The sequence below is a fragment of the Salvelinus alpinus genome, chromosome 34 (genome assembly GCF_045679555.1).
Source record: "Salvelinus alpinus chromosome 34, SLU_Salpinus.1, whole genome shotgun sequence".
NCBI classification, from domain to species: Eukaryota; Metazoa; Chordata; class Actinopteri; order Salmoniformes; family Salmonidae; genus Salvelinus; species Salvelinus alpinus.
Window position 1 is genome coordinate 16,127,631 of NC_092119.1, and position 16,879 is coordinate 16,144,509.

Below are 16,879 nucleotides of genomic sequence, written 5' to 3' on the forward strand. Positions count from 1 at the left end.
CTTAATCATAGCCTCAATTTTGTCCAGCACATTGAATATAGTTGCGGAGAGTCCCTGTAATCCTAGATTCAGATCATTCGGGTGAGAAAAAATATCACTCAGATAGGCCAGTCTTGTGAGAAACTCGTCATCATACAAGCGGTCAGACAAGTGAAAATGATGGTCAGTAAAGAAAACTTTAAGATCGTCTCTCAATAAAAAAAAAACGTGTCAATACTTTGCCCCTTGATAACCAGCGCACTTCTTCTGTATGTTGTAAAAGCGTTACATGGTCGCTGCCCATGTCATTGCATAGTGAAGAAAATACAGGAGAGTTTAGGGGCCTTGCTCCCTGTCATGGGTTTTGCGCCATCAGTACAGATACCAACATGAGCAGCAGCTACGTTTGACTACATACTGGAATTTCTGCGAGAGAGCAACGGTTAATGTGATTGGATGTTAATTATTTGACAAGGCTACCTGTTTTTGACATTGTGTTGTTATTTAAACTTGAATCACATTATTATTTGATGTAGCCCTACGGCTTTGTGGGTACCCCAGTTTGGGAATACCTGCTCCAGAGTAGTGTACTCTACTCAACTGTACTGTACTGTACTCTAATCTACTCAACTGTACTGTACTCTAATCTACTCTATTGTGCTCTATTGTATTATACACTACTCTACTGTACTCTATTGTACTGTACTGTGCTCTACGCTACTGTACTGTACACTACTCTACTATACTGCACTCTACTGTACTGTACTCTACTGTACTTTACTCTACCCTACTCTACTGCACTGTACTGTACTGTACAGTACTTTACCCTACTATACTGTACTTTACTGTACTTTACTCTACTGTAATGTACTGTACTCTACTATGCTCAACTGTACTGTACTCTACTGTATCCTACTGTACTCTAATCTACTCTACTCTACCCTACTGTATTATACTCTACTGTACTCTACTCTACCCTACTCGACTGTACTCTACTCTACTGTACTCTACTACCCATTACTTTACTTTACTCTACTATACTGTACTCTACTCGACTGTACTGTACTCTACGTTACTCTACGGTACTCCACTCTACTGTACTCTTTTGTACTGTACTGTACTCTAGTACACTCTACAGTACTCCACTGTCCTGTACTCTTCTGTACTCTACTACACTCTTTTGGACTGCACGGTACTCTAGTACACTCTACAGTACTCTACTGTCCTGTACTCTACTGTAGTCTACTGCACTCTACTGTACTCTTTTGTACTGTACTCTACTCTACTCAACTGTACTTTACTCTAAACAATTATACTTTACTGTACTTTACTCTACTCGACTATACTGTATATTACTATACTGTACTGTACTGTGCTCTACTCAACTGTACTGTGCTCTAATCTATTGCACTGCATGGTACTCTACTATACTGTACTCTACTATGCTGTACTCTACTGTACTGTACTGTACTTAACTCTTCTCTACTGTACTCTACTGTACTCTACTCGACTGTACTCTACTCGACTGTACTGTACTCTACTGTACTGTACTGTACTCTACTCGACTGTACTGTACTCTACTGTACTCTACTCTACTGTACTGTATTGTACTGTCTTGTACTGTACTGTACTGTACTGTACTAGTACACTATATAGTACTCCACTGTCCTGTACTCTACTGTACTCTACTGCACTCTACTCTACTCTACTCTACACTCTATATAAAATGTTGTTCCAGGAGAATATGACTAACTGTGTTACTTTTCAAACCAAATTAAGCTCAGATATGGATGTTTTGGCCAAAGCAGCGGTGGCAGAAATAAGTAAAATGTTCGATGATGGGTCTACTGATGGGTAAAGTAAAATGTTCTAATCTACTCTACTGTACTTTACTCTAATCTACTCCCATGTACTCTACTGTACTTTACTCTACTGTACTCTACTCTTCTATACTCTGCTGTGCTCTACTGTACTGAACTCTACTCTACTCTAATTTACTCTACTTGACTGTACTGTAATCTACTATACTGTACTCTACTCTGCTCAACTGTACTGTACTCTACTCAGCTGTACTGTGCTCTAGTCAACTATACTGTACTCTACTGTACTTCACTCTACTGTACTCTACTGTACTCTACTCTACTCAACTCTTCTTGACTATACGGTACTCTACTATGCTGTACTTTACTATACTCTACTGTACTTAACTGTACTCTACTGTACTCTACTCAACTCTTCTTGACTATACGGTACTATACTCTACTGTACTCTACTCTACTGTACTGTACTTAACTATTCTCTACTGTACTCTAATATACTGTACTCTACTGTACTGTATTCTACTGACCTCTACTGTACTCAACTCTACTGTGATGTACTCTACTTGATTGTACTGTATTCTACGATACTGTACTCTACTCTACTGTACTCTACTCTACTCTACTGCACTGTACTATAATATGCTATACTGTACTCTACTCTACTGAACTCTACATGTCACGCCCTGACCTTAGTTCCTTTATTATGTCTCTATTCTGGTTTGGTCAGGGCGTGAGTTGGGGTGGGCATTCTATGTCTGGTGTTCTATGTTTTCTATTTCTATGTGTTTGGCCGGGTGTGGTTCTCAATCAGAGGCAGCTGTCTATCGTTGTCTCTGATTGAGAACCATACTTAGGTAGCCTTTTCCCACCTGTGTTTTGTGGATAGTTGTTTTCTGTTTTGTGTTGTTGCACCTTACAGGACTGTTTCGATTTTAGTTTATTCACTTTGTTATTTTGTATTTAGTGTTCAGTTTTTTCAATAAAGCATGAACACTTTAAACGCTGCACCTTGGTCCACTCTTCCTTCAGCCCACGAGAAGCGTTACACCACAGCGGAGACTGGAGTATCTGTCCATAGGACCACTTTAAGCCGTACACTCTACAGAGCTGGGCTTTACGGAAGAGTGGCCAGAAAAAAGCCATTGATTAAAGAAAATAATAAGCAAACACATTTGGTGTTCGCAAAAAGGCATGTGGGAGACTCCCCAAACATATGGAAGAAGGTACTCTGGTCAGATGAGACTAAAATTTCTCTTTTTTGGCCATCAAGAAAATGTCTGGCACAAGCTATGTCTGGCACAAACCCAACACCTCTCATCATCGGCAGGGACTGGGAAACTGGTCAGAATTGAAGGAATGATGGATGGCGCTAAATACAGGGAAATTCTTGAGGGAAACCTGTTAAAGTCTTCCAGAGATTTGAGACTGGGACGGAGGTTCACCTTCCAGCAGGACAATGACCCTAAGCATACTGCTAAAGCAACACCCGAATGGTTTAAGGGGAAACATTTAAATGTCTTGGAATGGCCTAGTCAAAGCCCAGACCTCAGTCCAACTGATAATCTGTGGTATGACTTAAAGATTGCTGTACACCAGCAGGAACCCATCCAACTTGAAGGAGTTGGAGCAGTTTTGCCTTGAAGAATGGGCAGAAATCCTAGTGGCTAGATGTGCCAAGCTTATAGAGACATACCCCAAGAGACTTGCAGCTGTAATTGCTGCAAAAGGTGTCTCTACAAAGTATTGACTTTGGGGGGGTGAATAGTTATGCACGCTCAAGTTTGTTTCACAAAAAACATTTTTTTGCATCTTCAAAGTGGTAGACATATTCTGTAAATTAAATGATACAACCCCCCCAATTCCATGTTGTAAGGCAACAAAATAGGAAAAATGCCAAGGGGGTGAATACTTTCGCAAGCCACTGCATGGCTCCCTGGGCGAACCCCCCCCCAATAAAACCATTCTGTACTAACTGAAATTGTTATTCAGACATATGGAACAACACAAATAAATAATCATAACATTTAAAACTATAAAAATATATACAAACATAAGACTCATAAATATCAAAAAGAAGTAACAAAGACAAATAGAAACAAATTGTAGCATATAAATACAAATAAAAAAGAGAATCTAATTATTACACTATTACCCTATTGCTAAAAAAAACACACAAATAAACCTAAATTGCACAAATCCTATATCACACAATAACACAAATAGAATAACACACTTATAAAGAAGAGAACCTGATTATTACACAATTGCACTTCAAACAAGAAACACAAACTAAATTGCACAACTAATTGCATTAGTACTGTACAAAGTAGTAGCCTGCCTAGCTCACAAACTAGAATCAGGGCGCCGACTCCAACAAGGTTAATTGACCCACAGTCCCACACGGTGACATGACATCATTGACGTGACGTGCAAATTAGCAATAGAAAACCGATCTCGCAAATGTCACCATTCTGGATTTTTTTTTTTTTTTGGTGCGGACGCCCATGCCGTCCCCGGCAAGATGCCGCCCTGGGCAGCTGCCCGTGTCCCCTATGCCTAAATCACCCACTGGGGTCGTGAGTTATTCTTGGGGAAACAAATGAGGTCCCCAGAATACCACTGATCTAGATGGACCCAATCTTCCACACAGCCCAGCATGGATGGATGGTCCCCACCAACCTTTCCGTTCACTTACTGCACTGCTCTGCAAAACAATCTTTTTTCAGTCGCAAGTCTCCTTGACCCAGAAAGAAACAGCCACACCAATTCCATGTCCTATTCATCCTTCACGGAGACTTGCGATTTTTATATCCTCACTGTCACCACATATCTGATTTATACGACTTACTTTGTTTGTAAAAACAATATATTTCTGTCTTTGGATGAGGAACTGTCCAAACCGTTTCCCAGGGTTAGCCTGAATGCTCCAACTGTATTGCTATCTTGTGAAAGGAAACGACTACCTGTAAGAACATCTGAGACCAGGCTAATTCAGGGCAGTTTGAGCTGTTAGCTTGAGCTTCACTACTCCTGTCAGGTATTCATGCTAGCTAGCTCCATCCTCAATGGATAGCTACAGTCTAACTACAGTGAGGGAATGTCTTCCAGCTGATATGTGCTTTGATGCTCAGTAGTCCTCACCACTGAGCTCTGTGCTGGAGATGCTATCCCATATTACCCCAGTCTCCCACTGAGTCTGTGATCTGACAGGGGGAGAGGGAGCTGTCCCATATTACCCAAGCCTCCCCAGTTTGCCTGTGACCTGACAGGAGAGAGAGAGAGAGAGAGAGAGAGAGAGAGAGAGAGAGAGAGAGAGAGAGAGAGAGAGAGAGAGAGAGAGAGAGAGAGAGAGAGAGAGAGAGAGAGAGAGAGAGAACTCACTAACTCACTGTCTAACCATGCATTATTCAGGGTTGTGAGTGTGAATCAAAGCTTCTTTCTTCTTTCAGAAGGAACTCCACTACTGCTAGAATAATAATAATAATTATTGTGTTCCAGTATAAACTCTGAGTAAACCATGGGGGCCTTTGTATGAAATATCAAAAGGTACAAACAGCAACATATTATTTTGAACAATCCTCAAGAGTCATGATAATAATTTTGTGTTTCCATATGATGAAAATGAGGTCAATCACTCCACAAAATGGAGTAAGGTAAGAAGAGCAAATACAGTGCATTCGGAAAGTATTCAGACCCCTTGACTTTTTCCACATTTTGTTACGTTACAGCCTTATTATGAAATGGATTAAATAAATAAAAAATCCTCATCAATCTACACACAATACCCCATAATGACAAATCGAAAACAAGTTTTTAGAAATATTCGCAAATGAATAAAAAATAAAAAACAGAAATACTTTATTTACATAAGTATTCAGACCATTTGCTATGAGACTCGAAATTGAGCTCAGCTGCATCCTTTTTCCATTGATCCTCCTTCAGATGTTTCTACAACTTGATTGGGGTAAATTTAATTGATTGTACATGATTTGGAAAGGCACACACCCACAGTTGACAGCACATGTCAGAGCATAAACCAAGCCATGAGGTCGAAGGAATTGTCTGTAGAGCTCTGAGACAGGATTGTGTCGAGGCACAGATCTGGGGAAGAGTCCTAAAAATGTTCTGCAGCATTGAAGGTCCCCAAGAACACAGTGGCCTCTATCATTCTTAAATGGAAGAAGTTTGGAACCACCAAGACTCTTCCTAGAGCTGGCCACCCGGCCAAACTGAGCAATCAGGGGAGAAGGGCCTTGTTCAGGGAGGTGACCAAGAACCCAATGGTCACTTTGACAGAGCTCCAGAGTTCCTCTGTGTAGATGGAAGAACCTTCCAGAAGGACAAACATCTCTCTAGCATACCACAATCAGGCCTTTATGGTAGAGGAGCCAGACAGAAGCCACTCCTCAGTAAAAGGCACATGACAGCCCACTTGCAGTTTGCCAAAAAAATGACTCTCAGACCTTAAGAAAGAAGATTCTCTGGTCTGATGAAACAAAGGTTGAACTCTTTGGCCTGAATGCCAAGTGTCACGATCGAGGGAAAGATCAACGGAGCAAAGTACAGAGAGATCCTTGATGAAAACCTCCTCCAGAGCACTTAGGACCTCAGACTGGGACGAAGGTTCACAGTCCAACAGGACAACAACCCTAAGCACACTGCCAAGTCTCTGAATGTCCTTGAGTGGCCCAGCCAGAGCCCGGACTTGAATCCGATGGAACATCTTTGGAGAGACCTGACAATAGCTGTGCAGCGACGCTCCCCATCCAACCTCAAAGAGCCTGAGAGGATCTGCAGAGAAGAATGGAAGAAACTCCCCAAATACAGGTGTGCCAAGCTTGTAGGGTCATACCCAAGAAGACTCGAGGCTGTAATCGCTGCCAAAGATGCTTCAACAAAGTACTGAGTAAAGGGTCTGAATACTTATGTAAATGTGATATTTTTTATTTGTAAGAAATGTACAAACATTTATAAAATCCTTTTTTTGCTTTGTCATTATGGGGTATTATGTGTATATTGATGTATATTGAAAATGTTTAATAGATTTTAGAATAAGGCTGTAAAAAAGTCAAGGTGTCTGAATACTTTCCGAATGCAATGTATGTAATTCTGGGGCCTAATGTATCAAGCGTCCCACGTCCCCCAAATTTGATCCTAGATCAACACTCCTACTTTGAGACGCTCGATACATAAGTCCCCAGGTTGATATGACTCCATTTAACCCATTCCTGAGACTAATAACGATTATGTACAATGATCAAAGTTCTGTGGGGACCAACAGTTTACCTGCCGATGAGAAGGAACTCCCCTGCCACTCCAAGTCGTCTCATAGCCATGAGCAGCCCACGGACCGTCATGCCCTCGCAGAAGCAGACGACCACCCGGGCCTTGGGCAGGCGTTCTCTCAGCTTCCCCAGCAGCCTGTCAAAGTGCTTCTCCCCGGCGTTGCTGTAGATTTTGTCTGAATGGGCGATACACAGCCCCTCCTGAGAGGCCAAATCCTTAAAGGCTTCCATACCACTCTCTCCGTAGTTACCTGGGGAAATAAACAGCAGTAACAAACAAAACAACATTATATCATGGTTTTTAAAGTTTAACACATTTTAAAATACAATATTATTTAAAAGGTTGACTCAAAATGTTACATTCCGATGAAGTTTAAGACACTTTGTATTATAGCTTTACCTGTAATTTTTGCCAACAAGCCAAACACAACAGCACTGCAACCCATATCTAGTGGCTGGCTGCATTTCAACCTTTCCGTCTGCTTGTTATCACTCTATTTCAGAGACGGAAGTGCCATGTCACTGTATCGCACTGTATTTAATAATAATAATAAAAAAATACTAATCCTTCTGCTCATCGGTCTGGTACATAACGAAGGTGCACCAGAACAGAAATGTAATTGAGTTTTAATCAGTTCATCACCAACTTTCCCTCACTGCAGACAGATCAGAGGTCTGTTCTTGCATCCCAAATGGAACCCTATTCCCTTTATAGTGCACTACTTTTGACCAGGGCCTATAGGGGTAGTGCACTACTTTTGACCAGGGCCCATAGGGGTAGTGCACTGTGTAGGGAATATTCTACAATAGGATGCACACTGTGACTATGAGGAACGTTCATATGCACATCAGGCAAGCAGCTATGACCCTGATGTCATTCAGACATCTCATCACCTGGAACTGGAATCTTAATTACTGTATAATAATCTACAGACCAGCAAAGATTTCTATAACTAACCCAAGATAGACCAGAGAGTTTCAAATGGGAGCAAATTAATCCCAGTTGGAAGAACAAGCAAGGAGATGGGCAGAGCCAAGCACGAACTAGTGAGATTCTATTGGTGCATTTTAGTTTATTTAGTTATTTATTAAATTTAAAATTTTTACCCCCTTTTCTCCCCAATTTTCATGGTATCCAATTGCTAGTAATTACTATCTTGTCTCATCGCTACAACTTCTGTACGGGCTCGGGAGAGACGAAGGTCGAAAGCCATGCGTCCTCCGAAGCACAACCCAACCAAGCCGCACTGCTTCTTAACACAGCGCGCCTCCAACCCGGAAGCCAGCCGCACCAATGTGTCGGAGCAAACACCGTGCACCTGGCCCCCTCAGTTAGCGCGCACTGCGCCCGGCCCGCCACAGGAGTCGCTGGAGCGCGATGAGACAAGGATATCCCTACCGGCCAAACCCTCCCTAACCCGGACGACGCTAGGCCAATTGTGCGTCGCCCCACGGACCTCCCAGTCGCGGCCGGCTGCGACAGAGCCTGGGCGCGAACCCAGAGACTCTGGTGGCGCAGCTAGCGCTGCGATGCAGTGCCAAAGACCACTGCGCCACCCGGGAGGCCCTATTGGTGCATTTTAGCATTTATTTGCATATTTCCATTAGGGAATGACTACTCTGTGAAGTGTGGCGTGTGCAAAAACTCAAATCCCCCTTGAACTCCTTCTAAACAACGTAACTTTTTGAAACTTTGGCAAAGGGTAAAGTCTACAAAACGCAGTCCACTCTGTGTGTGTTGCATATTCTAGTTTTGGAAACAGAAAACTGTATGGAGATTAAATGTTTCATCGATGAGAAAATTAGCAGAACATCGGACAAAATCCATCTCGCACCATCTTCTCCCACTGCCAGCCACTGGGCTTCCTCTCATCACCATATTTGGTAGTGAGTGGAAACGCCAACCGGATGCTTCACATTTATACGTCTGGTGAAATATCTGTCTCATTGTTCTATCTGTGGTAGCACTGTACTGCAGAGCAAAACTGTAGCTACAGAAGCCGAGGATTGTCTCGGTCTCCAGGTCTCATATGCTGTAGATTACCTGCTACCACCTCCCCAGTAAGATGCAGATATCTGAAGGACTTGGTTCACAAAATAGGTAGTGACTAGTGAGTAGGGGGTTGTGAGAGTGAATAGTGAGTAGTGGGTAGTAAAAAGTGACCAGTGAATAGTGAGTAGCAGGCTGTGGAAGTGAATAGTGAACAGTGGGCTGAGGTAGTGAGTAGTGAGTAGTGGGTTCTGGTAGTGAATAGTGAGCAGTGGGTTGTGGTAATGAATAATGAGTAATGAGCAGCGGGTTGTGGTAGTGAATAGTGAGTAGTGGGTTGTGGTAGTGAATAGTGAGTAGTGGGTTGTGGTAGTGAATAGTGAGTAGTGAGTAGTGAGTAGTGGGTTGTGGTAGTGAATAGTGAGTAGTGGGTTGTGGTAGTGAATAGTGAGTAGTGAGTAGTGGGTTGTGGTAGTGAATAGTGAGTAGTGTGTAGTGGGTTGTGATAGTGAACAGTGAGTAGTGGGTTGTGGTAGTGAATAATGAATAGTGGGTAGTGAGCAGTGGGATGTGTTAGCGAATAACGAGTAGTGGGTTGTGGTAGTGAGTAGTGAGTAGTGGGTTATGGTAGCGAATAGTGAGTATTGGGTTGTGGTAGTGAATAATGAGTAGTGGGTTGTGGTAGTAAATAGTGAGTAGTGGGTTGTGGTAGTGAAAAGTGAAAAGTGAGTAGTGGGTTGTGGGTGTGAATAGTGGGTTGTGGCAGTGAATAGTGAGTAGTGGGTTGTGGCAGTGAATAGTGAGTAGTGGGTTGTAGTTGTGAATAGTGAGAAGTGGGTTGTGATAGTGAATAGTGAGCAGTGGGTTGTGGTGGTGAATGGTGAGTAGTAGGTTGTGATAGTGAACAGTGAGTAGTGGGTTGTGGTAGTGAATAATGAATAGTGGGTAGTGAGCAGTGGGATGTGTTAGCGAATAACGAGTAGTGGGTTGTGGTCGTGAGTAGTGAGTAGTGGGTCGTGAAAAATTTGTAGTGGGTAGTGAATAGTGAGCAGTGGGTTGTGGTAGTGAATAGTGAGCAGTGGGTTGTGGTAATGAATAGTGAGTAGTGAGCAGTGGGTTGTGTTAGTGAATAGTGAATAGTGGGTTGTGTTAGTGAATAGTGAATAGTGGGTTGTGTTAGTGAATAGTGAATAGTGGGTTGTGTTAGTGAATAGTGAATAGTGGGTTGTGTTAGTGAATAGTGAATAGTGGGTTGTGTTAGTGAATAGTGAGTAGCAAGTTGTGATAGTGAACAGTGAGCAGTGGGTTGTGGTAGTGAATAGTGAGTACTGGGTGGGTAGTGAATAGTGAGTAGTGGGTTGTTGTAGTGAATAGTGAGTAGTGGGTAGTGAATAGTGAGTAGCGGGTTGTGGTAGTGAATAGTGAGTAGTGGGTTGTGATAGTGAATAGTGAGCAGTGGGTTGTGGTAGTGAATAGTGAGTAGTGGGTCGTGAAAAATGTGTAGTGGGTAGTGAATAGTAAGTAGTGGGTTGTGGTAGTGAATAGTGAGCAGTGGGTTGTGGTAATGAATAGTGAGTAGTGGGTAGTGAAACGTTAGTAGTGGGTAGTGAATAGTGAGTAGTGGGTTGTGAATAGTGAGTAGTGGGTTGTGGTAGTGAATAGTGAGCAGTGGGTTGTGGTAATGAATAGTGAGTAGTGGGTAGTGAAACATTAGTAGTGGGTAGTGAATAGTGAGTAGTGGGTTGTGAATAGTGAGTAGTGGGTTGTGGTAGTGCATAGTGAGTAATGGGTAGTGAAACGTTAGTAGTGGGTAGTGAATAGTGAGTAGTGGGTTGTGAATAGTGAGCAGTGGGTTGTGGTAATGAATAGTGAGTAATGGGTAGTGAATAGTGAGTAGTGGGTTGTGGTAGTGAATAGTGAGTAGTGGGTAGTGAATAGTGAGTAGCGGGTTGTGGAAGTGAATAGTGAGTAGTGGGTTGTGATAGTGAATAGTGAGCAGTGGGTTGTGGTAGTGAATAGTGAGTAGTGGGTCGTGAAAAATTAGTAGTGGGTAGTGAATAGTAAGTAGTGGGTTGTGGTAGTGAATAGTGAGCAGTGGGTTGTGGTAATGAATAGTGAGTAGTAGGTTGTGGTAGTGAATAGTGAGTAATAGGTAGTGAAACGTTAGTAGTGGGTTGTGAATAGTGAGCAGTGGGTTGTGGTAATGAATAGTGAGTAATGGGTAGTGAATAGTGAGTAGTGGGTTGTGGTAGTGAATAGTGAGTAGTGGGTAGTGAATAGTGAGTAGCGGGTTGTGGTAGTGAATAGTGAGTAGTGGGTTGTGGTAGTGAATAGTGAGTAGTGGGTCGTGAAAAATTAGTAGTGGGTAGTGAATAGTAAGTAGTGGGTTGTGGTAGTGAATAGTGAGCAGTGGGTTGTGGTAATGAATAGTGAGTAGTGGGTAGTGAAACGTTAGTAGTGGGTAGTGAATAGTGAGTAGTGGGTTGTGAATAGTGAGTAGTGGGTTGTGGTAGTGAATAGTGAGCAGTGGGTTGTGGTAATGAATAGTGAGTAGTGGGTAGTGAAACGTTAGTAGTGGGTAGTGAATAGTGAGTAGTGGGTTGTGAATAGTGAGTAGTGGGTTGTGGTAGTGAATAGTGAGTAATGGGTAGTGAAACGTGAGTAATGGGTAGTGAATAGTGAGTAGTGGGTTGTGTTGGTGGATAGTGAGTAGTGGGTAGTGAATAGTGAGTAGCGGGTTGTGGTAGTGAATAGTGAGTAGTGGGTTGTGATAGTGAATAGTGAGCAGTGGGTTGTGGTAGTGAATAGTGAGTAGTGGGTCGTGAAAAATTAGTAGTGGGTAGTGAATAGTAAGTAGTGGGTTGTGGTAGTGAATAGTGAGCAGTGGGTTGTGGTAATGAATAGTGAGTAGTGGGTAGTGAAACGTTAGTAGTGGGTAGTGAATAGTGAGTAGTGGGTTGTGAATAGTGAGTAGTGGGTTGTGGTAGTGAATAGTGCGCAGTGGGTTGTGGTAATGAATAGTGAGTAGTGGGTAGTGAAACGTTAGTAGTGGGTAGTGAATAGTGAGTAGTGGGTTGTGAATAGTGAGTAGTGGGTTGTGGTAGTGAATAGTGAGTAATGGGTAGTGAAACGTTAGTAGTGGGTAGTGAATAGTGAGTAGTGGGTTGTGGTAGTGAATAGTGAGTAATGGGTAGTGAAACGTTAGTAGTGGGTTGTGAATAGTGAGCAGTGGGTTGTGGTAATGAATAGTGAGTAATGGGTAGTGAAACGTTAGTAGTGGGTAGTGAATAGTGAGTAGTGGGTAGTGAATAGTGAGTAGTGGGTTGTGGTAGTGAATAGTGAGTAGCGGGGTAGTGAATAGTGAATAGTGAGTAGTGGGTTGCGGTAATGAATAGCGAGTAGTGGGGGTTGGTAGTGAATAGTGAGCAGTGGGTTGTGGTAATGGGTAGTGAGCAGTGAAAAGTGATTAGTGGGTAGTGAATAGTGAGTAGTGGGTAGTGAATAGTGAGTAGTGGGTTGTGATTGTGAATAGTGAGCAGTGGGTTGTGGTAGTGAATAGTGAGTAGCGGGCTGCGGTAGTGAATAGTGAATAGCGGGTAGTGAATATTGAGTAGTGGGTTGTGATTGTGAATAGTGAGTAGTGGGTAGTGGGTTGTGGTAGTGAATCGTGAGTAGTGGGTTGTGATTTCGAATAGTGAATAGTGAGTAGTGGGTAGTGAAAAGTAAGTAGTGGGTAGTGAAGAGTGAATAGTGAGTTGTGGGTTTTGATTGTGAATAGTGAATAGTCAGCAATGGGTTGTTGTAGTGAATAGTGAGTAGTGGGTTGTGGTGGTGAATAGTGAGTAGTAGATTGTGATAGCGATTAGGGAGTAGTGGGTTGTGGTAGCGAATCGTGAATAGTGAGTAGTGGTTGTGAATAGTGAGCATGGGTTGTTGTGGTGAATAGTGTGTAGTGGGTTGTGGTGGTGAATAGTGAGTAGTAGGTTGTGATAGCGATTAGGGAGTAGTGGGTTGTGGTAGTGGGTAGTAAGCAGTGGGTTGCGTTATTGAATAGTGAGTAGTGGGTTGTGTAAGTGAATAGTGAGTAGTGAGTAGTGGGTTATTGTGTCGAATAGTGAGTAGTAGGTTGTGGTAGTGAATAGTGAGTAGTTGGTTGTGGTAGTGGGTAGTAAGCAGTGGGTTGTGGTGGTGAATAATGAGTAGTGGGTTGTGGAAGTGAATAGTGAGTAGTTGTTTGCGGTAATGATTAGTGAGTAGTAGGTTGCGGTAGTTAATATTGAGTATTGGGTTCTGGTAGTGAATTGTGAGTAGTAGGTTGCTGTAGTGAATAGTGAGTATTGGGTTCTGGTAGTGAATTGTTAGTAGTGGATTGTGAGCAGTGGGTTGCGGTAGTAAATAGCACACATGAATTTCTAAACAGAAATTGATAAACCAACAAAAAAAGATATCTCTGTGTACAGTATGTACATCAACACAAATAATTATATGGAATGCTGTCATGTTTAAGCTTCTAACGTAGTATTCTTTATAAAAAAAATGTGTAGTCATGATTGCTATTTGAACTACTTCAATTATGGAAAATAATCACAATCTGTTGCTTTCAGCATTGCTGGATCCATTCAAATGGAACATAAGGAAAACCAATGTGTCCATCTGTATACCCATCTGATAGTGGGTTGATATAGCTTTGATATAGCTTGTGTAAAAATGTTAATTAATAGTTGAGTTCATGGACACGGACTGATTTGACTGACCATTGACACTGACTGACAGTACAGAACCTCATAGATCCAAGCCTGTAATAATCATGTGCCAAACTCAAACTACACACCGGCTATTCCCTCCTCCTGAACCTACAGTTGAATCCAAACATTTCGCTACCTTTACTGCTCTGAGACTTCTCTCCACACCCAATTAAGCCCCTCAAACGCTGCTGGCTAGGCCAGGGTTGAGGAACCTTGAAGGGCTAGGATTGTTGCCCACTCAAATCTGTAGCAACCACAGAATTTGACCATGGGAAAGTGGCTTCTCTTTAATGGTTTGTACCTGTCAAGGATTCCTCGTGAATTGTAGGCCAGAGGGCTGAGGAAGGCCTGAATGAACAAGGACAGGCTATTAACTTGATGGTGGATGATGTTGAACCCCTCTCCTTTTTTGACCTAAATCCATTCTGATTATGAATTATGAATAACAGGAGGCTGGTGGCACCTTAATTGGGGAGGACGGGCTCATGGTAATGACTGGAGCGGAATCAGTGGAATGGTAGCAAATACATCAAAGACGTGGTTTCCATGGTTTCCAGGTGTTTGATGCCATTCCATTTGCTACGCAGTTGTTATGAACCGTTCTCCCCTCAGCATCCCCCTGTGTTATGAATGATCATAATCAATTGGATAGAACTATGTATATATCTAGAATGTGAATATTCACAGTTCAATACCCAACACAACTTTTATCAAAATTGTGTTTGAATAGACATTGATGGTCAGTAGGCAACATGCAGGCCAATTACTTATTGGATTAGAAATTTAACATGGAAAGTGTCTTACCCTCTGTATGGACTGCTGACACATAGGTCCAGTTATAGCGTTTGACAATATCCAAGATGGCTCTGGCTTGGAGGGTGTCAGAGGGCACAACCCTAAGGAAATACTTGAAGAGCGTTTTGTCACTCAGATCTATGCTGGTCGCAGAATACGCTATCTGAGGGATGTTAAACAGCTGCAGGAGGTTTTGGACCTGGATAGCCACTGAGCTGGACCCAGGTCCAATGACACCTGCTATGGGTTTCTTGGTAGTGGGCGGCTGACTTGCAGGCGTCCCATCAATGCACCACTGTCTGGATGTACCATCTTTGTTGTCGTCATCCCTAATCGAGATGAGAGAGTCTCTAATGAACTCAATACTCTGCTCCAGAGCCACCGAGGAGTGCCAGCAGGAGTCCCTGATCTCGCACCCCAGAGTGATGTTGGGTAGAAGGTTCGGGTCGGAGTTGATTCTGTCCAAAGTGTGGAACATCGCTTCTACTCGTTGGATGCCGTACTGTTCCCGAACCTCCCCGCACTTCCTCTCCGCTACCTGCTCTGTTGACGGTTGGTGGTGGACCGAGAACAGTGCACCGATTATAATGTCCCCGTCCATTCTGGCCACCGAGCGGGACCCAGCAGCTTTAGAAACCACCGACCTCTCAAATATGTTACTGGGGGAGACGAACGCATCATACAGTAGAATAAGGAAATACAAAAACCTAATAACATTCAGGTAAATCATATTCCACATGGTGTCAACAGTCGTGGGGATATAATCATGTCCGCTTGGCCATTGGGGAGAGCTGAGGATCTATCATCTCCTCTTTCACTGATGTCTTTCCTGCTGATGAGAGACATTCATTTAAGTTTGATACAAGTGAAACAAGTTTTGCAACAAGTTTTTCAACAAGTGATGATAAACAGCTATGTGTTGCCAATCTATCTTTGGCAACTCTTTTAATAGGCTACACAACTTAAGCAAAGGCAAATATAGTTATAGGCTGCTGCAGAAGCCAATCTGACATTCAATCTTGAATAATTCAAGTACTAATAGTCTATGTATAACCATTTGATACATTTCAGTCATTTAGCAGACGCTCTTATCCAGAGCTGCGTACAGTCAGAGACGACGTTGAACGCCTTTCATAATCTATAGCCTACAGTAAAAACCGTCTACAGGAGGCTGATTAAAAGTTGATTTGTGCGATGGTTGGTTTGCGCGGCTGGTTTCAGTACCTTGGACAGCGCTAGGTTCTGACTTGACCGTTGGGCTCACAATAATTTGCCCACCCACGATGAGATTGTGTTTAGCTACATAAATTGCTGCTTAAAATGCTGCTTAAATGTTCCATTGAAATGATCAATTAATCAGATATCATATAATTTACCATTCTATTATTTATATATCGACATTGTCAACATCTAATTGACATTCCAATTGATAATCACCTACAAACGGTTTAGGTAAAATAGGGTATTTTACAGTTTCACTTTTTTCCCAGAACATTTGTAAATGAAATGCCGTAGGCTAGTAATCAAATAACTAAAGCAATGCTTACCATCATTGCTATTCACATGAGGAGCAATCTCCTCCATTCATGTTATATTGCACCTTTTTGCATTCACTATAGCCTAAAATACCTTAGATATCATAACGTTAGAGCGTGTACATACCTGCACCTGCTGCCTCGGAAACATTGCGTATCTCCTCGTCTCCTGAACCTCTCAGTTTGGAGCCCAAGTTTAATAAGCCTCTGCAGCGCTAATACAGTATTTCTCTCGTTTTTCCCCCAACCTCTAGCTCTCTATCTTTCTGAAAGGGAGCATGGGTGCCCCCTTCGATTCCTCTTGATCACTGCATGCATCTTTAAAACCGGGTCACATAGAATGCATTGTTTGGCCCGGATAAAAGACAGTACGAAGAGAGAGATAGAAACGTATGGAGTGGAGTTGATTGTCTCTATCCGGAGTATCGTCCAGTACATTGCAATGACACGCCCATCATTTCAAAAGTAAATGCATGGGGGTAATGTAGGCTCAATAAAATAGTTGATTGCATGTACGAGTTCGCATTATTTATTTTTCAGAATAAAAGGTATAATCATACCTACAATAAGAAGAATCAGGCCTACAATAAGAAGATAAGTATTATAAGTATGAAATTAGTCTATAGGCATCTGTAGCTATAGCCTTGTAACCAAGTAGGCTAAACCAGTGATACTAGCAGATATGTAACATATCGACACTAGCCTACATATTTGTTGCATTTGACTGAAT

At 42.4% G+C, this 16,879-nt stretch overlaps 1 protein-coding gene across 3 annotated transcripts in view; it reads right to left on the reverse strand.

Moving 5' to 3' along the window:
• LOC139563881 (metabotropic glutamate receptor 1-like) overlaps positions 1 to 16,653 on the reverse strand; it is a 31,512-nt gene extending 14,859 nt beyond the window's left edge. The window contains exons 1-3 of one of the 3 annotated variants that reach the window (XM_071382871.1): positions 16,277 to 16,643; positions 14,624 to 15,443; positions 7,086 to 7,335 (exon numbers count right to left, since the gene is read on the reverse strand). In XM_071382871.1, the coding sequence (XP_071238972.1) occupies positions 7,086 to 7,335; positions 14,624 to 15,353 (980 nt within the window). In that variant the 5' untranslated portion in view covers positions 15,354 to 15,443; positions 16,277 to 16,643. Of the gene's footprint in view, positions 1 to 7,085; positions 7,336 to 14,623; positions 15,447 to 16,276 lie in introns of all 3 variants that reach the window. The other 2 variants (XM_071382870.1, XM_071382872.1) reach the window with 2 other exon arrangements.
• Positions 16,654 to 16,879: the final 226 nt, after the last annotated feature.